Source organism: Passer montanus, unplaced genomic scaffold (assembly GCF_014805655.1).
Source record: "Passer montanus isolate IOZ18808 unplaced genomic scaffold, ASM1480565v1 scaffold22, whole genome shotgun sequence".
In the NCBI taxonomy this organism is placed as follows: domain Eukaryota; kingdom Metazoa; phylum Chordata; class Aves; order Passeriformes; family Passeridae; genus Passer; species Passer montanus.
The window spans coordinates 11,033,950-11,061,941 of NW_024366815.1; the positions used below are offsets into that span (position 1 = coordinate 11,033,950).

The 27,992-nt window shown below is 34.6% G+C and overlaps 1 protein-coding gene across 3 annotated transcripts in view; it reads right to left on the reverse strand.

Annotated features, from left to right (window-relative positions):
- The window catches only part of ADAMTS6 (ADAM metallopeptidase with thrombospondin type 1 motif 6), a 145,124-nt gene that overhangs the window by 51,823 nt on the left and 65,309 nt on the right, over positions 1 to 27,992 (reverse strand). For all 3 annotated transcript variants that reach the window (XM_039710000.1, XM_039709998.1, XM_039709999.1), the window contains exons 10-11: positions 18,161 to 18,307; positions 8,950 to 9,091 (exon numbers count right to left, since the gene is read on the reverse strand). In XM_039710000.1, coding sequence (XP_039565934.1) covers positions 8,950 to 9,091; positions 18,161 to 18,307 — 289 coding nt within the window. The remainder of the gene's footprint in view (positions 1 to 8,949; positions 9,092 to 18,160; positions 18,308 to 27,992) is intronic.

Below are 27,992 nucleotides of genomic sequence, written 5' to 3' on the forward strand. Positions count from 1 at the left end.
TGGGATCTGTGCAAGAGTTCACAACTTCCTTATGCATATTTTATATTTTAAATTTTTTTTTTAAATTTGGAATATAACAAGATTTTTAAAATGATCTTATGATAATGCTTACTGTTTCATTTTATTTAACTGCTGCTTGAAATAATATTCCACAAAAAATCTTTTTATAGGTTCCATAATGAAACTTGAAAGAAAAAGAAAAAGACAATGTGAATGAATTAAAGTTATTGTCCACTCCCCTCCAGGTTAATTGTTTCTCTGAAGTAATGAATGAGTATATGGCACCTATACACCTATATGATGTGTTCTATACACATCAACAGGAGCAACTGTTATGTTTTACCCCAAGATTCATAATTCTTGCATTGTACTGCATATAAATTTGATCTATTTATACGTTACTCTCTAGCAGCTGCAGCAACATTTCAACAGTAGAATCTTTTCTTGGAGAATGCAGAATTATTTACAATGTTTAAAATAAGCCGATGCCTGATTTTTTCAGGGATTTAGAACAGTGTATTTAGTTTCATGATTGGCAGAAGCAAGCTATATTCTCTATAGTCCATTAAAAAAATAGACTATAGGAATGATTTGAAATTGCATGGAATGAAAACTGGTGATTCCTGGACTTTCCATCCAATTTTTGACAGTTAGGCCTAAGTTAATTCACCCTATTTAGTGTCTGGCTCTATGAAAACTTAAAATTATTAAGCCTGTTTTGGGAGATATACTGCCACTTGTAAAAATCTAGCTGTAGCCAATGCAGAACTTTTCAAAGTAGCTTTCTTTCAATAAAGAAATGCAAGCAGTATAAATATATACTTAAAACTCTGAACAATATTTTTTCTCACTCAGTTGAAAAATCTTCAAATTAAGACACACATAAATAAATATACTAATTAAAATAAACTCAGAAGTAACAGAAGATACATCACATAACTTCTTGAAAAATTTACTTCGATTACAAATTTTACAGCAACCAACTAAAGTGCTAAATTTCAACAACACTAAATCAATTTCACATCTAAACTGACCATGAATCCAAACTTCAATACAGTACGGATTTCAAAATGAAAACATACAATGAATTATTTTCAGGCACAGCATGAGGTCCTCCCATAATAATCCTGCTTTATTTACTTTAATCTTTAATTTACTTCCTCATTTCGTTGAACAAAATTGGTGTAATTTACTTGCTCATTCTTCATGTGTGTTTTATATTGTCAAATAAAAAAAGAGTCAGACTGTGATAATTCTACTTGTGACCTTCTATTTATTTTAAATCTGACCAAGTTCAAATGTCTAAGCTAGCAGCTGTCCTGACTTCATGGGGTTTGCTCCAATGTTCTGAAAAGCAAAACATTCAACTGCATTAAGAAACAAAGATTTTGAACATTCCAATATGGACAAAAGCGAAAAATCAGGATAGCAGTGTGGAGTTTTAAAACATCTGTGTTTCAGGATTATTTTAATCCAGAATTCTGGATTTTGCTCCAGAGTTTATGAGCAGAATCCCACTTCTGATATACCTACACAAGTATACCTTCTACATATCATGTAAGTGGAAATAATAATTAATGTCTTCACCATTTGTGTCTACAAATGGAAGCATTTGGCAACTTCCTTTCAATAGTATTCTGTCTGTATATTCAGACTTCTCGGGTGCATTAGACTCTTCTAATTCACTGATCTAATACCAGCCTGACATTTTAATTAAGCAATGTGAATTAATGAATACAGTGCTCCAAAACTATTTTAATCATTCATCTGTTTGTTGGAAGATTACAAGCAGGTCAACTCACCTCCCTACTTTACAAAATGAGAAAAACATTTATTCCTAAATTGTTTTGAGAAGCAGTACATCAAAACAAGATATTATTACTGACATCTTCTGATTGTTCTTTTTCAGACCGTAATTTCAGCAGGAATTTACCTCAGTAAATCCCTAAAGACAAGATGATAGTGGAGTAAAATTACTATGGGCTTTGTCATACTGTTAATGTGTGACCAGAAACCTCTACTTAAATCAGAAAGGAGTTCTGTTTGAGACAGATATACCATATCTTAAAATCACCAGAGTATTTCCTCAAAGAGAAACTATTTGAGCACTAAAGATCCACAAAAATAAATAAATAACACAATGTATCAACTTGTAGACATAATTTATATTAAACTCAAGAAATGAAAGGATTTTGTAATATCTTTTAAATATAGACAAATTTAAGATACTGTTTATTTTACCCTGCTGTAATGCATTTAAAAGAAAATATAGACTCTGAAGTATATTCTCCATCACCCTGTACATGAAATGAAAAATAACTTTAATAGTCAGTCATTTGAAAACAAATGAGATACCCAACAAGAAGTAAAAAATCCATCTGTGCTGTTATTTCATTACATGAAAATGGAATTAGACCAGGTGTTCCTATGGCTATGTCTTCTTTATTTTCAACTGACCTTGGAAAGTTAAAGTTCTGACTAAGGTTAATAAAGCTTTCTCTTCTCCAGCTCAACCCCATGAATCCTATACATTCTACTACTGTAGTTATTGACAGTAGCTATTTCCTTACTACCACCATTTATGTAACACCTCTAACCAATAGTTTTTAATAAGCCCCTCTTAAAACATACAAGAAACTGCCCTGGAAAAGTCAGGCCCAAAATAACTAATAGAAAGTATACTGCTTTTTTTCACACACTCACACACACACACAAGCACACACACCCACGCACACCAACCCACCAAGAGGTGACCCTTTTAGGGTAGTCTTTTCTTCCTGAAAAGGATGAAGCTAACACATATTTTGCCAACATTATATTTGTTTGAATAATTCAATGAAACTAAGAGAAAGAAGGATAATCTGAAAATTAATAAATTACTTGAAAGTCCATCTCCAAATGTGTGGATTTAGTAACTACTAATTTGTAAAGTAAACAAAGGAAAAAATTTAAAAATCCAGGAAACATAAACTGAAGCTGAGGCCTTTCACAAGATCAAGACAAGATAGATGACAACCTGTAACGGTGTATCTTAGAGTTCCATGACTTCAGTTTGGAATTCGGATGCTTGTATTTGCAGTAAATTAAACAAAGCTGAACCCATCTAGAGAAAAAAACACAGCAAATCAAATTACCTTCATTTTGCCTAAGTATTATAAATGATGGAGCCTCTTTCTGTTGCATCATGCAGAGTTACATATAGGCATTTCAAATTATGTAACATCTAAGCATCCTATATCATAATCATCATAAATTGTTACAACACAGCACAAGGAAAACTCAGTCATATAAGCAATGATCAAATTGCTGTGCTGTTCTTGTTTTCAATACTCATGAAAGCTTCCAACAAAAGTTAGTAGCTCAGCCCATAAAATTAATTTTTTTTTTAAAGATGGGGAATACATTCACAAGGCATAATAAATTATGATAATTTGGGAGGTTCACCTTTTTTCATAAAATTTCATAAAATCTGAAATGGACTTGTCCGTTATTTCATAATGTTTAATTTTTAATATGCTGCACCTCTTTATGAGCATTTGCTAAAGAGAGCATAAAAACAATTAGCTTGAATTGCAATTCAGACCTGATAATTATCAACAGAGTATTTTCAGGCTCATTGCTGAAATGAAGATGGCAACTCGACTAAAACTAGAAGACCCTTATTTGTAAGTGAACTTCAGAAGGTTCAAAGTTTTGTTCAGATAAGCAACCAAAAGTTACCATTTTAGCACTTCACTACCAAAAACTCAATAAGTGGTGAATTACACACCAAAGAATGTGAAACAAAACACAAAACTTAAGTCCCACCTTCATATTATGTTTCCAAAATTCTTTCACAAACATTGGGTGCTTATGTGAACCTTAAGGAAACTAAAGGAACCCTACAAGGTCAATCACCTCCAAGTACCATCTTCCCTTTCAAACCCATGCAACCTATCCATCTTTATTCAAACAACATTCCAGTATCTGGAATCTCATCCATTACTACTTCTACAATCATCTAATGCACTTCTGTTCTGATCACCACCTTCTCCTTGCACTTCCTTAACAGCATTCATAAGATACAGGCACATTGGTGCTGATATCTGTGTCTCTAAGAGAGAGAAAGAGAAAAACAAATACAGAAAGAAAGGAAAAAGAGTGGGGTTTGGAGACAAGATAGTCCTAAAGAAGAAAAAAAGGGGACTGAAGGAACTTTGAAAAAGGATGCAGAACTGCTTTAGGTTCCAGAAAGGAAAAACTTCTGAGGCTTGCCTTGGCTATACACATCATAAAATTTAAAAAAAGAGGTAATAAAATTCCTTTAATTACAACACAATCCTGTAAGACCTTACACAAGAAAAGCTTGAAACTTTAATCATTTGTAATGCCAAAGGCCTGCACAATAGTAGCAAAGTTCTTTCAACAGACTGGGAAGCAAAAAAAAAAAAGTTGACAAAAATGACAGAGTATGATACCAGTATCTTCAATTCCTCTCTTTGCTTGCACATACTTTTAACATCACTTTGTGAGTCATGCAACGTAAATCCATCTGATGAAACTACATGTGCTCAGCTAACAACAAGCATAAGGGCAACTTAGTTATGGTATGATATATGAAGCTGGGGTCAAAAAAGTCACTTTACAGTGAGTTGTTAGTATGCCCAAATTTAACTAAATGCATGATCCTAGGCATAGTATCAACAGTGAGGGAACAAAAGGAAAACAGAGCTTTGATGGAAAGATACAACAGGCTTCTCTGCCTTTCCTTGTGAAAAATCACCAGCTTCCAGAATCTACTTCTGCTTCTATCTTCCTATAAAACCCCTACCTTAAGCTCAATACTACTGCTCTTCATTTAATTGGAGTAAACTACATCCCTATTTCAAGAGAAAAGTGACTGTTTAATTAATGAACGTTAAAATTTTTATCACCCGATGACTAGGGTGAATTGCAATTCAGGCTTCTTGGCCTAGTGGAAATATTTTAGAACTATAAATATATAGTAACATATTTAGTCTCCTGGATTTTAAAGTCAGCTGATGAATGCTGGTAGAAAAGCATAAAATGCAAGAAAAATACACCAAATAATTGTAAGTTACTATCTCTGAAACCCTGCTGCTAGCAGCCAGCAGTTTCACAGATCATAAAATGCAATACAGCAATACCAACCATATGCATAAAGTATTAACTGCTTTTAAAATGTCTGAGGTTTCAGCCACTCTTCTAAAAATGTAGGGGCAAGCTCTAAAGCAGAGCATTATTTTGAACCACAAAATCAGTAAATTAGGCATTCTTCAGGTATTATTTAAACTCATAAAGCAGGGAAATCAAAAGTCAAGACTGCAATTCTTTCCTAAGTTAACCCAGAGACAGCCAACAGCCAACTGTTACTAGGCAGATGCTCAAAGGTTAGGGAGACCAGAAGTCAATGAAAAAGTTTCCCTTACAATCAGCTAAACCAAAAGACTAAAGGAGGTTCTGAACTATTAGTGGAACTAAAACACAGAGCAGAGAATTGAGACACATCTGACAATCAGCAGAAGAAAATCCACACTGCATCATCCTAGAAGATGTAGGTTATCCAGCAGTTACATAACTGAAGAGGAACTAGCACTCTTTCTAACAACCTCAAAGTCTTCCACTGCAGTGAATTCAGTAAGATACCTGAAAGCATGTATTGCTTTTAGGAAAAAGCTATGCATCAGCATTGAATGGTGCAATTTCCACCATTAGAATTTAGTTCACTGGTAGTTATAAATTTAACATTCTCCTGAGTGTGAAAATATACCCTTAAAATGAAATATTTTAAATAGCTTGAGACATTGTGTTTCACTTTTTTGTTCAAATACTCATTTCCTCACCTAAATTCTGTAACATTTTCCCTGTATCAAAAGGGACATAGTATAGTATATAGATTAGTATAGTACAGTATACAGAACAATGCACATGTAACACTAAAAAGATCAGTGTCTACTTGCTAAAATACAGCTTTATTTTTTCAGCTCAAAGAGCTAAGGCATCACCTTGTCTCACTTAATATGCTAAACACAGAGAAATCTGACCTATAGCTGCAATGCTTCTGCTACAAGAGTTCCGTCCAATGTAACTAAATAGTTTGATTAGGAGTAGTCCTCAAAATAGCACCAAAACTGAAGAGCTCTTTTTCATGCCAGATTGTCCCCTTGTCAGTAAACAAACACACACAAAAGCAGAAACTTTCAGTCCCTTTAGTGATTGAGTTCTGATGCTTTAATTGGTCTAACACCTCTTCATGTTATTTAACTTCACATTCCTAAACAAGAACAGCTCCGACTTTAACAGTGAAAAATTCATTGCAGAATTTCAGGATCTATGATCTAAAGCAACAGTTTAACTTAACATCCAGAGGAAGCAGATGAAGAAATAAGGGAGAAAAGGCAACGCAGATTAATATTAAAGCTATGTGGTTGAAAGAGGTTCTTTTTCTAAAGGCTAGAAGATTATGGGAGAATTCCTAAGCAGAAAGAATGTGAAGATTTCGCAAGTTATTTTAAAACCAATTATATCAACAGGTCCATCACAGGCCACAGAAGACTTTCTGTCTGCATGTATTTTGATTTGAGAGTTCAACTGTTTCTCTTGTCATGGGTTGCCACTAAAAACCAATAAAGAAAATGAGCAAAAGCAAAATGCAAGCAATTTTGTCCGACACTTGGAATTTATATTCTTTTGGGTCACAAAACTCCCTGTTGGAAAACCTGCTCTACACCTTTTTTATTAGATGCTTCAAATAAAGAGGGCTAAAAGAAATGCTTGAAAGGAGCTAGTATATGAACTACATTCACTGTAAATAATTAGTTTTTGCTGGTTTTCCATCATAGTTACACATGTGTCTGTTCAAAAAAGATCCATGAACTATTAATGGCATCTTCAGTGAACAGGACATTGAAAAGAAATATCCAAAGCACTGACTGTTTACTTTTGAAAATAACAGAGTTGAGCAGAGTATTCAATTTAGCTTGTCCTGTAATTTAGATCCAGTTTCATTCTTCAGTCCTGATACCCTTTCATATATAAAGAAATCTTTTCTAAGTAGGTTATTTTCATCTGCACTACAATCTCCCAAAAGCTGTTTCTCCCCTGCTTCAAAATTATAATTTCAAATCTCTAAGATAATAATCACCATGGTCACATTTAAAGAGCAATGGTCATGGCAGATAATATTTTAAATGTATATACTATTTTAAATGCATATTATTTATTATTATTATTAGAATGGACACTACCAGACTTTTACAATAACTTAAATATTAATATATTCAGTTTGAATCCTGTGATCAAAAAAGTGTGGTTATTTTCTGAGACACTTGGAAGTTATGTTCATATTGATGGCACACTGATGGAACACTTCACCCTATATCAATTCAGAGGTCTGGTAATGAAGACATAGCTTCATTTCATGAAGACATTGCCTCAAGTAAGTGTCAAATCTTTTCCATAACTCTTAGGGAATTCCAAAAAAACCTTTTTAAAAAAAGAAAGTGGAAGGCAAAAAGGAAAGATAATCTATATGTCTTCATTACTTCCAGTTATTTCTGGTTTATAAACTGGTTTAATAAAGAAAACGCACTGTGCAGTACAATCATCACAATAATGGCTACACAGCTTAGCAGTGTTTAAAAAACTCTACATATATGTGGAAAAGCCAGGTTTTGCACACTATGAACTTTCCACTTTAATTTAGAATGCATTATGTCTCCAAAAAGTGTGCTATAAATCATAGATTAAATAGCTGCAGATTTCTCTAGTCCTCATATAAAAGATTGTGGTGAAAATTTGTAAGAAAAAAAAAGAAAAATAAAAATGGTATTATTTAGATGAAGAGACAGGAAATAGAGCCATTAAAAATAGTGATGGGAAGTAAGAACCTAAAAAGGAACAATAAAGGCCAAAAGAGGCTTGATGAGGAATCAGAAGACTCAGAGCTAGTTAGCCAGCTACATAGCTCTTAAATCCTTTCCAAAATGCAATCTGCCAAAGAGGCATCCCAACAATAATATTGAATTCATCACCCCAGAAATATTAAAAACTTAATTTCTTGGTTTATTTCATTAATTTATCTGAACAATCTAAAATTTTTAAATTATTAAAGCTATTTACTTCTAAATCATAAGATATGTTCTCAATGTTTACTTAATGTGGTCTCAGCGGATTATTTCATAACAAGTATAGCAGAATGCTTTTTTTGCCTTTAACTGCATACTTTTGGCTGGAAGATTTTAAGTAAATATTTGTAACACAATGACCTACATGTGAAGATTTTTATTTCTACTGTAAATTTATTTTCTTTAATTATTGCACACTGGTACAGCCAAATCTTTACTAGTACTTTGCTACTCAGTATTCTATCCAGCTATCTAGCTTCATATTCATCTAGTCCCAGAACCATAATTCATCTTTGAAAAATAGATATCTGAATAATGTGAGATGCAATAGACTCAATGTCAGGGGAAAAACAAACAAACAAACAGACAAGAAAATAAAATCATATCTGATAAATCAATACAAGTACAAAAGGAACTTCAAAATGTAGCTTTATATGGAAAGATTACAGCCAAAAAAATAGACTTCATGTTTAAAGATTAATACAACATAAACCTGATCTCAGTCAAGTGAAATCAGGGAAAATTCTCAATTACACTTTACAAGGATCGGGCTCGAGTGTTCTGGGTTCTTTTTCTCCCTGCAATTAAAGAACAGCTTACCCAGCTCATCGTTACCCACATTTAGTGTACAGCACATACAAAGGGCTTGAGCAAAAGATGCAGCATAAGGATTAAAATTAACCCTTTGCTTACAAATGATGGCACCGGCCATGCTATTGGAAATCTGTAACCCACTACTACAACTAACTAAAGATTTATGCTATAAAGGAATATATACAAATGACTAAGCAGAACACTCAGCATAAGGATTAAGACTTCTTACCCCATATTTACATTGGCGGGATGTTGCTCCATACTGGAAGCGACACTGTTCATCAGCATCATACACCTGACCTGGGGCCACAGCTGGATAAAGAAAGTCACGCTTGGGAGGCTCATTATCAAGGCAAGTACCACGGCCCGAACTGTTCAACATAAAGGACCAAATCAATTAGGAATTCTACTGACTGTAAATCACAGTAATGATATTATGTATCTAGTTATTACTTTTAACAGTGCTGGGTGTGAAACAAATATGATTGCAATAAACAGACAGTAAGAAGGTACACCCATATAAACAAGAGAAAATATTTAGAGGGAATTAGGAAATTAAAATAATTTTTCATTATTATTATTATTTTAGATTGTGAAATAATTTTATATATTATCCTTTTTAAAAGTGTGATAATTTCTGAGCCACACAAGACTGATTTTCATTTTTTGTTTAGGATTCCTATTTGTTTTCACTGAAGGACAGCTACATTTACATAGAATGAAAAATAAACAAATCAAGCAAATGCAAGAAATTCAGTTTACAATTTCAAATGACCCTTCTGATACTTCAAACAGCTAAGTATAATCTTATAGATAGAAGCAGCTCAACTGCTTCATGTAATACTAAAACACATTAGATTTTCAACATGACAAAATGTTTATAGGATCAGGACCTTAACATGCAAGCTTTTCTTCCGTTCGAGTAAAGAAACTAGTCACAGAGGTAAAAATTCTGCAGGAAATTCAAATTTACCTATACTAGGATGAGTGAAAAAATGTGTACAGGTCCAAGATCTTTTTTACTGTACTAATAGTTAGTCCTAAAAAATTCATGTTTGAACCAAAAGAATCATCTTTGCAAACTTCAATATTTTCTTCTTTTTATATTCACTGTTTTGTTCAGTGGTTGATGGTTTTTTTCCAAAATATGCCCATATTCAACCACAATATTTTAGTGTAGTGGAATAAATGACAAAGAAAGCCAAAACCAGACTGAGCTCTGTTTAGAAAACTTTGTACTTTGCTAAATACAATTATTCAGTTTTATTGGGTCGGTGTGCATAAAAGAGGACAGATGCTTTTTTACTTTCATTTCATATGTGAATAAGTGAGGATTTTCAAAGAATTCTTATGGCAACACTTAAAATTTTTTTCCGACATTCCTACCAATTTTGCCAGCACTTATGTTCTGTTTTTTTCCAAATCTTTTCCATGCACCTTGCCAAAGGAACGTAATTTCAGAAGTGAATGTTCTACACTGTTTTTTGGAGATCTCCAATTTTCTATACTTTTCATCTGCAGATAAAAAAAGAGCAAAAAGTGTCCTTTAACTACACATTTTATGTTCTCATTTTAAATCTATTTTGATCAAGTCTTCAAAGTAGTAGAAAAGATCCTTTGGAAAAATTAAGAAATAACCTTTTCCAACCACTTCAGAAGGTGGCAAATAGCAACTAGCAAGAACTAGGTAAATACTGGAAAAAATACAGTATTTGATGACAAATTCCAAGGATTTTGGTGTGATTCACCTGCATGCATGCACACACACCACACCCATGCATCCACTCAGCTGAAATCCACCTTCATAATATCAACTGCGTTGTTCTTGCATAAAAAAATGGTGTACATTCCCCTTTATCTCATGTAATTGCTGCAAGTATATATATTTTTTAGCAGCAGAACTTGCGAAAATATCCTTGAATCTTTTAAAATGTTTGACTGTTGTATTTTGCATATATGAGGAGCGCCTGTTAATAATTCTATTAAAAGTATTAAAAGAACTGACATATAAGCTGATTTTTCTGCAATGTCTGGACTAAACTGCAGATACAATCTTTCCTTAAACAAGCATGAGAAGTTTAGCATTTGGCACCAGCTTGAGCTGGTATGGCCATATGATGGGAACATTTCCACAGATTCCAATATTGCAGCTTACAAGATGACTGCAAACTGTGATCTTGTAAACAGACACCTGAGGGTACAGCATTTAAAAAGCTCATTATCTTCAGTGACTTCTCTCCACAGGCATATGTACCCCATCCCAAATTAGAGTACAGAACCCATTCGACATCTTTAAATTTGCTAAATTAGAATCTATGCCTACTCTACAAGACATGCAATGGCAGAAAAGGAAGTCATAAATCCTTGTATTGAATACAAAAAAAAATTACTCTTCTGCTCTAATTACCAGATTTGCACCATTATAAAATACTGTTGTAGTAATTGAGAAAAGTACCACTGAGAAGTTTTTCTCTTACTAGCTACATTATATCACAAGCTCTAGACTGAAAATTTATTTCTGACTTTCCTTCTGCGTCAGTTCTATTATTTATCTCAAACAGCTGAGCAAAACTGACCCCTGATAATGTATTGCAGGAACTGAAGTATCCTAGAAAAGAAATGGCATGATCTTTATAAATACGTTAATAAAACCAGAAACTTTCCATTGGTAATGAAAGGTCTGACCAAAGCTGTGCAAAGGATGAATACAGACTGAGGACCATTTAACCTTTCCAGAAAACTTTTACAGGACTTGGGCATGGTCCAATACTCTTGTGTGTATGTCCCTGTTCTCTCTTTCTTTATTCTATCAAAGCAAAGCCCAGATACTTGAGGAAAAAAAAAAAGTGTGTTAAATCTAGCGGGATGAATCAAAAGGGTCCAAGAAGATTCATGGTTTTGTTGAACTTTATAAAGAGAGATCTAATAGTTATTATCAGTCAGGCATATCGAAGTGTAGATGTAAAAAAGGGTAGGAAAGAATGCCACAAATACCTTCATATCCACAATTTTAGAAAATTGCTACTCAATTGCTTTTGTGCTTTGTGATTTATCTTATATAGGTAGTATATACACCAAGTCAAAAACTCTACAGGATATCCCTCCAGAATATTTGCATTTTTGAACATGGGGTGGATAAATCTTTAAGGTCTGCAACAGAAATAAGATGATCTCGAACTGACCATTACATTCTATTACTCTACAAGGTACTAATAGTACTCACAGTTTTTCTCATTTTCCTAACTTTAGGTTAATTTTGTGAAGTTTTATGGGACATACTGGGACTTGTTTCAATTATGGAATAGCTAAGATTGATGTCATTTCAACCCAGTATTCCAGTGTCGTGTCTCCAGAGATCATTTAAAAACACTCTACAATTTAAACTCTTTTTTTTTTTGTATTTTAATATAAGACGACAGCAAAGTATTCTTGTGTTTGAAAGTATAACAAGGATATTAGAACATTCTAGGAAAGTTTAAGATTTCAGGCTGCTATGACTGCTAACTGCTCAACCAAATTAATACCAACCTGGAATTAAATGTTTCTAAATCTTTACAGACTGAACAACACAAAACTCAGGATCACCACCTCAGCACTGATACCACAGTTGTATTGAAGACCAATAAAGAGAAAAAGGAAAAACCATGAATGTAGCTCTCTCAGGCTTTATGTTCCTATTACATACCTATTCCCAAATATCCCTACTTACACAGTATAATCCCAACTCCTTCAATGGCTGAAGAAAATATCCCAAACACTGGCTCTGAAAATTGGTTTTGAATGTTACACAATGGCTTCATTCATAATAATTATGTGGACTAAAATTTAATATTTCATACTTAATGATCACAAATTAAATGTAGTATAAATATATGTGAATATCTGTTATAGCTAAACAATCATATACATAAATATATTGATAGTATACATAACATTTTATTTGATTCTGATACCAAATTAGATATAAAATATGAAAAAAGCAATAGTAAAAATTATTAGCAAAAAACACAGAGCATTTTTACATATACATACCATTAACTATTTACATGTCAATACATCTGACTCCTAACAGAATCCTTACTTCATATTTATAAGCATAAACTGATTTTTAAAAGCAACAGGTTATAGTTCTGTACAGATTACAAAAGCTGCTTTACTTGATATTAATGGGTAAACTCTGCACATCGCTCAGTAGTCTACAGATCTAAGCATAAATATTTGTAGAATATGGACATAAGTAACAGAACTGAGATTTGGATTTGTTGTGCTTTAGATTAAATGAAGCCAAATGCAATTACAAAATAAAAACTTTCTTGAATGTTAGGGAAATTCAGATTTACCACTCACTCTTCTGATAAAATCTACTTCTTTCCATTCTTTTACGCCAAGGTTGGCTCTGTCTTAGCATCTATTTCCTACGAAAGACTTTGCAATTTTGCACAATCTTTTCATCATACTCAAAGTTCCTTTTGCTTGGACATGGTAATTTGCTGTTTTGTTAATGCTTACTATCCCCCATGCTTTCCTGTGTTCCAAAGTGTTATTTTATTCATTGGAATATCCAGCAGCTACACAAAGAGAAATCTATTGGTTCTTCTATCAAAACCATCCCCCTAACAAAATCCAGTTTTAAGAGTTCAGGAGATACTAACATATAAAATACTGGACCAATCATTTATTTCATCAGATATTCTACCAATAACTTAATGGAAATCTGATGCTGATTCTGTCCTTTACAATGTCCTTATATTTAAATAAATCAAAAGGCAGACAAAGAGTAATACTTGCAAAGTCAAAACTCAACGCCATATTGCTGTCCCATAATTATAGAAACTCTTAGGTCTTTTTTTCAACTTAATAGCCTTTTAAGTAAAACATAAGATTTTCAATGTTTCAGAAATCTATAGCAAATGAGGGCACATGGTTTTTATATAATTATTGCTAGCAAAAAATAATTTAAATCTTTGTATAATTTAAAGAAAAGAAGCAAATTATAATCCAAAGTGTAGGTCAATGCATAATACTGAATACAAATTTTCTCCATTGATTTGTAGAAAGAGATATTAAATTTTGATATGATTGATGTGATCTTATCTTTCAAAACTAGTCTTGGTTTGTACTTTTTTTCAGAAGTTACTTTACATTTCTGGAGTATGAGGGAACTGGCCAGTGTGCCATTGATAATATATGAGGCATATGTAGACATAGCCTATATTTACCTTGCATATCCACTTGCACATTTAAGATTCTTGGGCAGATGATATCAGGACCAGAACACGGAATTATTTTTTTCCCTATATTGTCTGCATGGCCTTGCTTGGACCAAGATAGTTTTGGCTCCCTTCCAGAGTTAGAAAGTTGTAGTCTAAGATCTAAATCCTGCTGTATGGCAATCATCGAATGTCTCCAAGAATTTCCTGTGATAGATCTTAATGAAATAATTTAAGAGTCTTGGTTCTCCTCCATCTTCAAAAGACAATCCTGCCTTTGAAAGACAGAACTGGCCATCTTGCTTCTCTTAACTCTTTTCCTGTTACTGACAAGAAAAATAAACTATGATTCCAGAAATCACACAGATTTTATAACAAAATGTAGAAGTTATACACACACACACACACACACACACATGTTGCAAGGAATTAAATTCAAACTAACTCTTTTTCGGTCACTAAAATTTTAGGCTTGGTTCTTTTATCCTATGAACAGATATTACAAGTTTCTACTCATCTCACAAAAATCTCTGCCCCCTGAGACTGCCCTCCAAGCCTTCAAATCTCAGTCAGTATTGCTGTAATTAGTTCCATATAATGTTAGTGAAATTAAAGCCATTGCAAAGCACTTATGAACAATTCAGTTGATAAACTGAATCATGTCAATCTTTCTTTCTACCTAAAAGCTTGATAGACAACAGCCATTTAACCTTGGCAGACAACAGCTCTTATGTGCTTCAAGGAATGTTTTATCCAGAAAAAAAAATTTCCTTTGGCTATTCCAGTATTTGTACTGGTTGATCATCCTTGCTGCGAGTTTTGGTAGACCTATTAGCATTACACAACTTTACTTTGTCCTATTGTCAACTTTTGAGCCATATTCATCCTCTTTCCAGCACTCCTGGAAAATAATCTGCTTTCCCAACTACTGCCTGACTGATACCCTCCAGACCATACTTCATGGTTACTCCGCAGTGTAAAACTGCTGTAGCAAGTGGTGACCTGAGCTGGTAAACTAGTAAATCCACATAAGCCCTCCTTACCATAAAATACTGTGAATGTGTAATGAAATTCTATCAAAATTCATTCCAGTTGCATTAACATGGTACCATGACAGCATGGCCCAAACACGAGCAAAGGTCCAAAGATATACATTTAAAAGTTCTCACAGACCTGGTCTCTGCCTGGGTATCTGCATTTAATACCCTCAAGTCCTACCTGTCTTGTTACACACAGCTAAATGAATTCCAAACCTCTTGGCCTCTAAAGCTCTATATCAGCATTTTTCTCACCTGTTGCTAAGTCATCAAGAAATATTAGGGAAAAAAAATTCATTTTTCCTGTGAGGATGCACACTCTTCTACTCTTCTAAAAGTAATCACAGATATGTTGCCACATAAACTTTCTATTGTTGTTTTGATTCTTGGTGTTTACTACCTGCAACTGAAATACAGCTACTCTCAGAGCTGCTCTGTCTTAAGGAGAGGTGTGAATGGGTAAAAAGTGATTTTGGGTTCTGACAGTTGTCTTGCAGGTATTTGTTTTACTCTAACAGCTGCCTGTTGTCATTGAGATTGCATAAAAGCTGAGGAGGAAACTAGAAACTAGAGAAACAAAGTACAGTTTTACAGACTATCTACCTTATGAAATAATAAATTGACTATTTTAAGAAAAAATCTATCAGTTCATTTACAGGATATTAGAACCACAGACAATAAGAAGCCTTGATTCTTATGATTTATGATAAACAGATCATGTTTGAGAAATCTGACATTTTTGAAAACAGATTTCAGGATTAGTATATGAAAGAAAATTTATATTTGACTCTTAGTACAGTATTTAACACTGTATTCTATACAATAGGAAAATCTACAAAAATTGTGATGTGTAACACAATATATGTCCAAGGTCGCTTTGAAAAAAAATAACATCTCTATTCAGGTTACAAAAATACAGCTGAAGTATTATGAAAAATAATTTATAATTGAATCTGCTATGCATAGATTGTTGGTTTTTTCTAGTTCAAATATCACTAGAGTATCTTCTATTACTAATGATTTTTTATTGTGAAATCCATTTTTGGTAGTAATTTGAGTAGAGTTGCAAACACTGGCAATGATAGAGAAGTATCCCAAAAAACCTGAGGATATTAAACCATGAAAACAGATTCAACAAAGTACTTCTGCCTTTATAGAAATATAACTACAATTTCACTGCTATCCCACAGACTTCAATATTAAACTTAAATTCAAATCAAACTTATGGAATGGAAAAGAAATGGAGGTGCTAACAGTAAATAATAAACTAAATCAATTTTAAAAAACAGTGTAAAAATGTTCAACATAAAAATGGTTTTAACTGGCAGTAAAAATTCAAAAGACCACTGCATGCATCAGGCTAAAATTTGAAAATGTACAGGAGCATTATGAACAAATGTTCAGCTCAATTATATTTGCAGAATAACACACACCACAGACTTTCATCATGTTCCTTTCCCTAAATCCATAAATAAGAAATAACTTCTTCACTTTATGTTGAATTATGTCCTTATCAACAGACAACTTATTGACTGGACAATTATGGGATCAAAATTTAGTTTTTTAGAGAAGAGTGACAAATAGAAGTAAACGAGAAAGAGAACAGAAGTGCAACAAGAACAAGCTCTACAAAGAAATACCTGAACAGTAAGCTTACAATCAGAACTAAAAGGTGTGAAACAATCTTTGAAGATATATGAAAACCATATTCTTTTTCACAATTAAAACCAGGTTGCAATGACATACTAGAAAGACTACTAATGGGAACAACATTCAGTTATTGGTAATTATAAAACAAAAATATACATATATATTTTAAAAATAATGCTAGTGTTAAATAAATACATATAAATATATATATCCTCTTAGCAAATGAAATTATATTGTGAGAAAGGTGTACCACACATATGGTAAGGATGATTTACTCATTTAGTGCTTTAGTTTAGACATTCATCTTAAATACACCAGTATATAAAACTGCGTGGATGCGCAGTTCAGAGGTGTAATACAAAATGCCTTAAACCTATTACACTAACTGATGAGAAGTTTTCTTCCTCTGAAGAGCACCAACACTTAAATGTCTGTCTCTGTCCACTGACTCCACAGAAGTTCAGGCACCCTGACAGCCCAAGTCAGTGATTCTCTATATCATGTGGGGAAGCTACATTTGAACAAACCGAAGGGTTTTAGTCTAGTTGAGACCTTTCAGAAATGATACAGAAGACAGCATCTTATTCTGAAGTCAGATCCCTAAAAGAAAAAGAGATGCTAATTTTGTTCTTAGTAGCCTCACGGTTAGACAATTGACTGGTTTAAGTCCCTCTCTTAAAACACAGTAAGTGTCTGAATTACTGAACAACTTGTATTTCTTATGCTCGTGATTGCACTAATGACACTCAACCTGCCAACTAATTGTTATTTGGCTCCAATAAAAACCATTGTTCAGCATCTAAATCTGTTAAGAATCTGTTCTCAGTGAATTCATGGTTATATGCACTTGTCTTCAAAATTTAAAACACTAGGCTTCATTATGAATCATCAATATATATAAATGTATATAATGACACTTTTCTGTGAATAACATATTTTGACCGTTTGGATTTTTTCATAGTGAAATTTCAGGTAGCAAACTACTTCTGGATAAAAATCACGACAGAAGTAGAGGTTATCAGAATTTTAAGGTATTAATATAAAGATCTATGCCATCCTCTTCTGTAATATTTATATTCTCACCAATGGTACCAAAGAACATTGATAGGTAAAAACCCACAAGACTGCACGAAAAATATCTGAAGAATTAAATGCAAAAGGAACAGGGCTATAGCCATCTCTCCTTCATTAGATTCTCTTACATTATGCATGCTAACAAAACATGATCCACAGACAAATCCTGCCCTCTTTTTACTTCTCATTCTCAGATTATTGAAGTAATAAGGTATGATCCGAACTTCAGACTCTTTTGAGTAGATTAAAAACAGTACAGAACTGTTAAGGTGGTGAATGGAGCAAAAGAAACTTTTGCCATTACATTGAAATAATGCTCTACAGAAAGAAAGAGTTTTAAATTACTCGCTATATTTCTGTCTATTCATTATAAAAATGTAAACTATCAGAACAGGTCAGTGTATCTCTACAACTGATCCCAAAAGGTGTCAATTTTTTGAAAACTCATTTTTCTTGAGAGATTACTTACTCTAAAAAGCTGGTGATGTAATCCCGACTGCAAGCTGACCAGGAGAAAGGATTGGTGTTTGCTGTAATATGAGCTGCCATTAGCTTTGCTGCTTCATGACCTTTGGTCCCACAGGAATTTCCAATTCCATCATGATTCATACCAAAACTGCTCAAAAAAGTAGGAGAGAAACAGCCATTACTTTTCTACAGCACCATATACCACTTTAAACATAATGCCACCTTTACAGCAATCACATTGGACCTGAAAGAACACAGTGCAGGAGAACTCCTAAGCAGAGAGTAAGTTAAGTTCTGTTCAATTTATTCAGATCTCATAATACAGCAAAATAACATAACCGTCTTCCCTGCTATGGATTTTTGGCAGCATTTCATTTGTTTTCTAAAGCTTTTAAAGAAAACATAACAGTATTCTTGCAAGACAAATACAGAGCACTCAAGCCTTTATTTATAATGGCACCTGGATATGAAATATTTATTACAGTGCAGACTCTTGGATTAGTAAAAGGATTAAGAATAGGTACTGTTGCTGTAAAAATACACTATATGTATGCACAGTGCAACCAATGATAATTTAAGTAGAACATGGGTTTTGCAATTCCTAGGACCATCCTGTATGCACACTCCCTCTCTGTATCTACTCACAGAGGCACTTGGAGCCCTCCTGTTAGAGATTTGCTTTGTCAAGAATGTCAAAACAAAGACAATTAAAAATCAGCAGAAAATAAAATAAGAAACCTCTGGATGGAACATGGCCAAAAGAGATTTTCAGGAAAGAAATTAACTTTCAAGAAAGATGATATGACCCTAGTAAAAAATATCCTAAAGAATCCTTATTCTTATTAATAGAAAATAATCGTTATTATTACAAAACTCCGTGTTCTTAGTCCTTGATTAATTTCCATTCAATAACTTGGGGACAAAAGTTTGTTCCCTCAATTCTTATTTTTTTAAATATTAAGTTTTGGTCAAATTTACTCTTTCTCAAAGGCTTACAAAATCAGAAGGGCAGATAGTGAGAGACCCAGAAGCTAATAATAAGACATTTAAGATAATGAGATAGAGAAGTAATATGATAATGAGACAGAGAAGTAATTAAACAATGCCAAAACTGAGATTCTGAACTCCCAGAATCATACAGAGAAGTCTGTCTTTGATGTGCTAAATGGACTGACTCTCTAATTTCTTACTCCTCATTCAGGAAAACAAATGTATTGAGGCACTCAGTTTTGATTTTCTGTAACATTTAGGACTGATGCAAGAACATACAAAAAGTAGTAGAAAAGAAACTGATCTTTTATCAGCTGACAATAGCTCTTCATACCAGGTCATGCCACTTTCTTCACTGAAATCCGTGCAGTTGTGTTATATTAGTCTGAACATATTGCTCCAGAATTTGGTATAATGCCCCAAGAGTTTAATGTCACCCTGAATTTCAATACACTGAGTATTATTTCACCTCTTCAGATGATCATAACAACCTACAAGTGAAAGGTGTTAGCAACCATTCGTTCCAAAAAAAAGAACATCAGTGAATGATGCATGATTCCTACAGGATGAGGAAGGACTTCATACACAAAAAAACATGGCTGCCTTGCCTATCATAGGTGTCCCTATGGAATACATATTCTGCAGCAATGCCTCCATGTGTCTGGCTCAGTTTGTGGTATCTCACAAATGCAGAAGCCATATATTTTATTATACACTGCAAAGGTCTAACTGACACCTTAGACTATTATATATATAATCAAATAAAGGATGTCACTTGTTTATAAAAAATACAGCTTTAATCAATTCATCTGAGGAATGTATGTAATGCAATGAAACGTTCAGACCAGTGTTAATTCTTATGGTTTTATCAATACTTATTCATATTAGGAGAGGAAAGAATTTAGGTGTCCTTTGCAACAAACAGAAGCAGATTTTTACAATTAAAAATGTGCTTTATTTACCTATTTTCAGTGGCAATTATTTTCTAGAATTTGGGATACTTCAAACAGAAACATTCCTTTTTCAAATGTCTCTTACCATTTCTGAAAACAGAAAATCTTATTTTTAATAATCTCTATAAATTACTCCTTTATAGAAATGAGTTGGATGATTTTTGTATTCAGCTTATCTCTAGTTAGGGTATTTAATTTGTTAAAAAACTTACAGACTTCAGTTCTCTGGGAAATGAAATTTTTATCTTTTGGGTGTGTGAATAAAAGAACAAACTTCATAGTTTATTAACCTTCCTTCTACCTGCTCTCTTTGTGAAAGAGACAATGTTGGTGCAAGTGGCAGTGATATGCCTGATAAATGCATGTCTGTGAATGGAAGCCATAATTTCTGATGCACATGGGAACTCAGTCAATGCCTTTCCAGGATCCAGTGGTATACTTTATAAATAGTCATTCTCCTAAATCATCTATCCCTTTCCAATAAGGCTTTTCTACTTGTCCTCGCTTCTGAATTTAAGAGGAATGTGATCATGAGGTGCAGGTATTTTTTTCTGATGTTTGCAGAAGGGTTTTACAAGTACTGTCATCATTTCCAAAGATGGTAGTGGCAGCATGCCATTACAGTCCAGTAACTTGCCCTCCTGTGGGCAGGATTGCAGATGGAAAGACATTTCTGACCAAATTACCAGTTTTATTTCAATCAGAACAAGCTGGTCATTACATTTAAACTAAGACTTTACAAAAGCATGCTTGCCATTGGATTGGCATGGAAAGGTAGGGAAGAAAGTAAGGAACATAAAATATTCTTTGTGGAGCCACTGTTATAATTTGCCTACCTTTTTCAAGCTCACCAAACATACACAGACTTCTTCCTTTCATCGCTTTAAAAAGCCTGTCTAAAACTACCAGTATAATTTTACAACAGCCAGATGGGTGAGCAGAGACCAAAATCTCCTCAGCTGACGCAGAAGTTATTCTATGAAGTTATCTTTCCACCTGCCATCTCAAAGAAGGATGTCTAACCCAGAAGCTCTTGCATTTTCATGCATTATGGCTCCTCATTTCCCAAGATAGCACTTACTTTACATTAAAGAATTGTGCAAAATAGGAACACTTAAGAACTTTAAAATTATAACTGAAACCCTTCTGCAAATTATCTCTAGTTTGTATGTCCCTTAAAAAATTCTACAGCAGCTCATCCTAGTAGTCCTCACTGCCTTGTTTCACTTACTAACATCTGTAACTGAATATTTTTTTTTCCTTTAGCAATCTGTTTTTCATTATATCTGAAGAAATTATCTGAGGAAATTATTTGTAATATGCATCCAACTTACGATCCAACCCCAAAAATCACAGGGAAGATGACTAGTGTCAGCTGTGTTGAATAAAAGGGCAATAGATAAGCAGAGACCTTGGAGGATACACAGAGCGAAGGATGTGAATATAAAGTTCTTGTCTACCCTTCCTTTATCTTGCAAAAAAAAACAGCGCTGCAGGTAGGTCCCTACAGTTTCATTTGGTTACTGATATGTTTGGTAGTTCTAAACAATGTTGGTTATGGCTGCCAAGACACTTATTGCTGATACATATGAAATTACAGCAGTCATTTTTGTGAGACAGAGAGCACGCTTCTGTCCTTATGTATTACCCAGACACTTCAGATCCAGATCAACAGATCCACACCAATCTGAATGCATCTCCATACTCTTCACTGAGATTTATTTTGTATTCCATGTACTTTATTAGCTCTGAAGTTACCTTGAAAGTGATACTCAGGTGAAATTCTATTTCTCAACTAATTATCTCTGTTATCCATCTGAAGTACTAATTACCTTCATATCAAACAATTTCCTAGCTTTCTTGGGGTTCAGAGGATTCACAAAAGCACAAATTGTTTCATTTCTCTAAATACAATAGAAAATGTTAGGCTTTTTTGTTTCTTATCGATTCATGAGTTACATGAATTTGACTCATTTTTTTTAAGCAGTGTCTTTATGTTGCTCTGCCACTTAGCAGCATTAGGAAGAAGAGTGCCAGAGACAGAACTGTGAGTCAGGTAAGGAAAAAAAGTTACAGGAACACAAGCAAGAGAAATACTGTAGAGTCAAGCACTGGATCTTCTTATCCATTACCTGAAGCTGATTTACAGCTCCAAAAAGTAAATGTCCTTATGATAAAGAATTGGCACCCTATTTTCCTAAGAGAAAGAAAAGCAACTTACACGTTAAGAGGTTTAATGATACTAATTATCTGTACTAGGAGATGAACACATATGCTAAGAGTGAAAGAGGCTATTTTCAAGTGAGTATCTTGACCCTAGCTCATTGCAAGTATTTTCTCCAGTGTCTCACACTGATCTACCATTTATGGAGATTGACATAAAGGGTAGGGAGGGGTCATAAAGAGTATCGGTGTACTTTAAAGGTTTCTGAAAGTACATCTCTGCCACAGTGTGGGCATGCTGGTACAAGTATTCTTGTATTTGACAAAAGACCTAAATAATGAATCATAATTTGCTTGGAGAAACTGAATTTATTATACTAGAGACAAAAATTTTCATACTATTTGTATTAAGCAATTTTTCACTGCATTGTACTTATTCTCATAATGGTTTAAAAAGTGCAATTTAAATCTATATATATATTTCATATACCTTAGAACATCTATTTAGGGCCTACATTGAAAAATCAGAACTGTTAGCTTACCTACATCTGTAAATACAGGCATGGCTTTAAATACACCTTTTCTTAGTAGAAAATACAAAAGGGAAGAAAAGGAAAACTACCATGTTTCAACATTATTTTGTTCAGCAAAAAGGGGGTGAATTTGAACATAAACTACCATTAAAGAATAGTAGATTTTTTTTCCCCTACAATATCAGAGCTGTGAGCTACTTGGAACAAAGCACAATTTCTATGTGAACATACATGGTAATTTATTAATTATTCTTGTGTCTACTAGAAGTGAAATATCTGTCAGTTTTTATGAGGTTATGATAAATGTTAGAGACATTACAATCATCAGATTTTATGCTTTCTCAGTAACAAAAGTAAGCACTTTTTCTTTACTCTTGTAAATATTTCCCCCACATTGTCTCTTTAAAGAGAATTCTCCCCTTTTCATGTAGCCCTCCGTATAACTTTAGCCAATGTTACAAAAGTATTGGTTGTATCTACATAACAGCATGTTAAATGACATTACAAATCAAGGGGGAAAAAATCAAAAAGTATTGTCTTGAAAAATCAATTTATTTAATTTTAGGATTCCAAATATTGATAGCATGTATTGAAACTACATAACATTGCGCATTCCTGAAGGGAGAAATCAAGGTTAATTAGTTACTTCACTTTCTATTTCTATGTCTTAACATGGATTTTATCCTTAACTACTGACTTCCTGCATTTGGACATCATTCTGTGGTTTGGAGTATCCCTCCAAACCACATAAATGCTTTATTTTGAAGTAATGCAAAATTTTAAACTTGGGTGAAACATACTAGCTCCCTGAAAACTTAGGAAACAAAGTAATTCAATAATAGGAGCTTTGTAAAAAACATATCTGCCATGAAATGCAACATAGTTTTAGCACACTTCTAGCCTAATTTTTCCTATTTACTTCCTTCTTCTCTCAGTTATGGATGATGACCAAACACCCCACCAAAAACAATTGATATAAAATGAGCATAATTTAGTATTTTTTTAGTAATTTAGAAACAACAGTTTCTAAATTACTAAAAACCAATGCAATTTATTCAGAAACCTGAACTTTCTTATGGGGAATTAACAGATTTTAACAGATTTCTGTGGGACTGTTACAAAAAGGTAGAGCACAAACTTCTCCTGGATTATATTGTCTCTATAGCCTTCATGGCACAATAGTAACATCAAGTAAGGCTTGTATGCTACACATAGCCAATAGTGCAAATGCATCAGGTCTTCAGATTGTAGGTCAAAGTGGAAAGTATTGGCTCCGATCAGGAAGCAAACTTCTGAGCTCAGATGTCCTTTGGAAATTCAAGATGCCCTGAAGGTTATGATAACCTTCCACTTCATCCCCATTTATTCTTCTTGCACTTTTGTTAAGACCTGTGAAGTGCTACAATGTTTGGTTTCCTTGATAAAATGCTTTGATGTTAGAAAAATTCTTTTAGCATTGCAAATTCTGAACTTTGAATAGTATTTCAGATATGTAGAGAAAGATGTTTTTTCATATTTTAAACATAAACATATCACATAATTGGGGGGTTTTGCCATTTGTTTATGACATTTTATTTTATACGCATGTCACTAAAACTGAAGTCCCAAAGAAAACCTTTTAAAACCTGCAACATTATAAAAGCAGGCATTCCTTCTTCTGAGGCCCAACTTTACTTTACTGAATGGAGAATGGGGGTTACAGTCATTACACATGACTGTACAAGTGCTGCTCCTTTTGCTTCACACTGTTCCCTTCTCCAGCATGGAGTCCCACCCAACCACTGCAGACAGTTCTCCACTAAATTCTTCAGCATGAGGCCTTCCCATAGGCTGCAGACCTTCATGAACTGCTCCTGTGTGGGTCCTCTCCTTCAGGCAGAGCCAGCTCCTGTGTGAGTCCCTCATGGGGTCACAGGTCCTACCAGCTAACCTGCTCTAGCATGGGCTCCTCTCTCCACAGGATCACAAGTCCTACCAGGACCCTGCTCCTCCCACAGCATCAAAGCTTCCCTTCAGGCATCCACCTGCCCCAGTATGGTGTTCTCCATGGGCTGCAGGTAGATCTCTGCTTCCCTGTGCTCCTCCATGAGCTGCAGGGCCTCACCACGGTCGGCACCAGGGGCAGCAGGGGAATCTCAGCTCTGGTGCCTTCTCACTGAGCTTGGTGTCTGCAGAGCTGTTTACCGCACGTATTCTCTCATCTTTTCTGCTGTTGTTGTATAGCAATTTTTCTACCCCTTTCTAAAATGTGTTATCCCAGATGCCCTACCTCTGTCACTGATGGGCCCACTGTCCTACCATTGTCACTCCATCCTTGAGCGTCTTGGCATTGTCTTTGTGGCACGGGGAGGAAGCTTCTGGCAGCTTCCCACCAAAAACATCCTTGTAGCCTGCCTGCTACTAAAACCTGGCTATGCAAATCCAATGCCCTGCTCAAACATAAATTCAATGGTCACTCAAGAATGGGGTACAGACAAGCACTTCCTGAAAGTACCACCAGGTTAGAAGATTTACTCCAGCACTGAAGACCATTCTTTTCATATAGGAGGGGTATTTATAGTATTTTTCATTTTGCATACAGGCTGAAGACAGACTTTGAAAAGTGCTAGAATTGCAGGCACACTTTAGCTGTATGATCTAATTTAGAACTAAATGCATGCTTGAAAGCATTGGTGTTCTTAATTTGAAGACAATTCAGTCAGTTGGACTATATATTCTTATTATTTCTCACATTTTTTGTCAAATTGTCAAATTTAAAGCAATTACATCATCTACAAGTCAAGACAATTCTGACTTTTCAGAAACTATTTTAGCCACTAATCTTATTGACCAGCTCCTTTCATACAGCCCTCAATGGCTGTCTGTCATTAGTAAATTATTTTATATCTCCAAGTTTTATGGGCAGCTTTCTGTCCTAAGCCTAATCCTCATATTTTGACATTTCCTTTGTTTACCCATTTTTATTCTATTTATTCTTTCTCACTCCGTTTTTCACTTTCAAAATCTCAGCCAACTCCTCCGCAAAACTGCAACAATGAATGGTAAAATACCTTTCTTTTACCGATACCACCTCTTCCAGTGGAATCTGGAATTCCTTACCAGTTTAACTAAGTATGCTTTACAGCATGCATAGGACAAGCTAGATATTTTAGAATGAATCCAAATATAAAAGCATAGAGCAGAAAGCCACCTAGCTCAGCTGGCTGGGGAATAGAAAATGTGATTGGATCTTACATCATTCAGCTTGTCTGAGATAAAAGCATGATCAGGCCTGCAGAATTCCTCTCTTCACCAAGAGAAAAAGTCGAACTTTGACAGTTTAGGGGATACACACTCAATTCTCACCCCTGGTAAAAGAAGTTATTGTTTGTGACTTTTTTCTTATCAGAAATCTTAAGCATCTTTGGTGTGAAATATATAATGGTACGAAAGCAAACATTCTGTATGCTAAACATCAAAATTCAGCTTTCTAGAGAAATTATTCTGAGGTCTAAAGGGCCAACCTTGAATTTTATCTAATTCACAGAAGTACCAAAAGTAATACAAGGCTGTTCTCTGAATCATGGCTAGGGAGAAACAATCATAGAACATTAATTTCTCCATTGTTTATGCCCTCCAGAAAGAAACAATCACTGTCTACCACCACCTTAAATAAAAACAATTGGTTATGAGCCTGAACTGTACACAGCTGAACAGTACCAAAAGTGGGTTACATAGATATAAACACTACAAGTGGTAAGGAACGGAAGCCAAATTTTTTTTTGTCTGTGGTTTTTTTTTGTTTGTTTTGTTTTTGTGTTTTGTTTTGTTTTGTTTTGTTTTTCAAAAACCTCTAACTGTTTAACAGAAAGTATGACTGACTATTACAATCAGACTACCAGTTCCTTTAAGGTTTGAAGAAGTACTTTCCTGGTATTCTTCAATCAAATTGAACTAATTTGAACCAATACAAGGTTAAAAGAGTTAAATTTAACATGCTATGATATACAGGAATTCAGACTGAAGGATCTAATGCCTTCTCATCACTGTATAATTCAATACAGTACTAACAACAAGTTAAGCCACTTTCTCAGGGAAGATTATAAATCAAATTTTGGAGAAACTGTGGATAATCTATCAAAAAAAATATTATCATAATTGTTAACTTTTAATCACTAGAGAATTTTGATCCTAAATACAATTTTTTTTTTTAAACTTTTGAATTTAGGATCAAAAAAACTCAGTATTCCATAGCAACTATACAACTAATAAAAACATGATCTTTCACAGTGCAATTCTCCCATTTTAATCTAATTAGAAGGCTATACAGAAAAGCATTTCTTCTTGAAAATTTAAGAGACTGATAGTCTGTGATCATAATGTTCAGTCATACCTTCTGTTAAATACGTATTGGGGGGGTGGAGTTTAATTTATTTTTGCTCACTTTCTGTTCCTCACTACTCATACATTTTTAACATGTATATTCATCAGTCATGTGGATGAAGGGACAGATGCCTGCTCAGCACATTCATTGAGGGCACAGAGTTGGGAGCAGTGGCTGATACCCTGGAGTGCTGTGCAAGCCCTTCAGAAGAACCTCAGCAGGTTGCAGAGATGGGCAAAGAAGAACCATCTGAAATTCAGCAAGGGCAAGTGCAGGGTCCTGCACTGGGGAGGAACAGCCCCAGGCACCAGCACAGGCTGGGGCTGACCTGCTGGGGAGCAGCTCTGTGGAGAAGGACCTGGGGGTCCTGGTGGACAGCAAGCTGTCCATGAGCCAGCAGCGTGTCCTGGTGGCCAAGAATGCCAATGGTATCCTGGGGGCATTGGGAAGAGCAGTGCCAGCAGGTGGAGGGAGGTGATCCTGCCCCTCTACTCAGCCCTGGTGAGGCCTCACCTGGAGAGCTGTGTCCAGTTCTGGGCTCCTCAGGACAACAGAGACATGGAGCTCCTGGGGTGGGTCCAGCAGAGGGGTGTGAAGATAATTAGAGGTCTGGAGCATCTCTCTTATGAAGAAAGGCTGAGAGGGAGTTGGGACCCTTCAGCCTTGAGAAGAGATGACTGAGAGGGGACCTCATCAGTGCCTACAAGTATATGAAGGGGAGGTACCAAGCCAAGCTCTTCTCAGAGATGCTGAGTGATAGGACAGACACTGATACCCAGGAAGTTTCACCTGGACATGAGGAAGAGCTTCTTTACTGTGCAGGTGACTGCA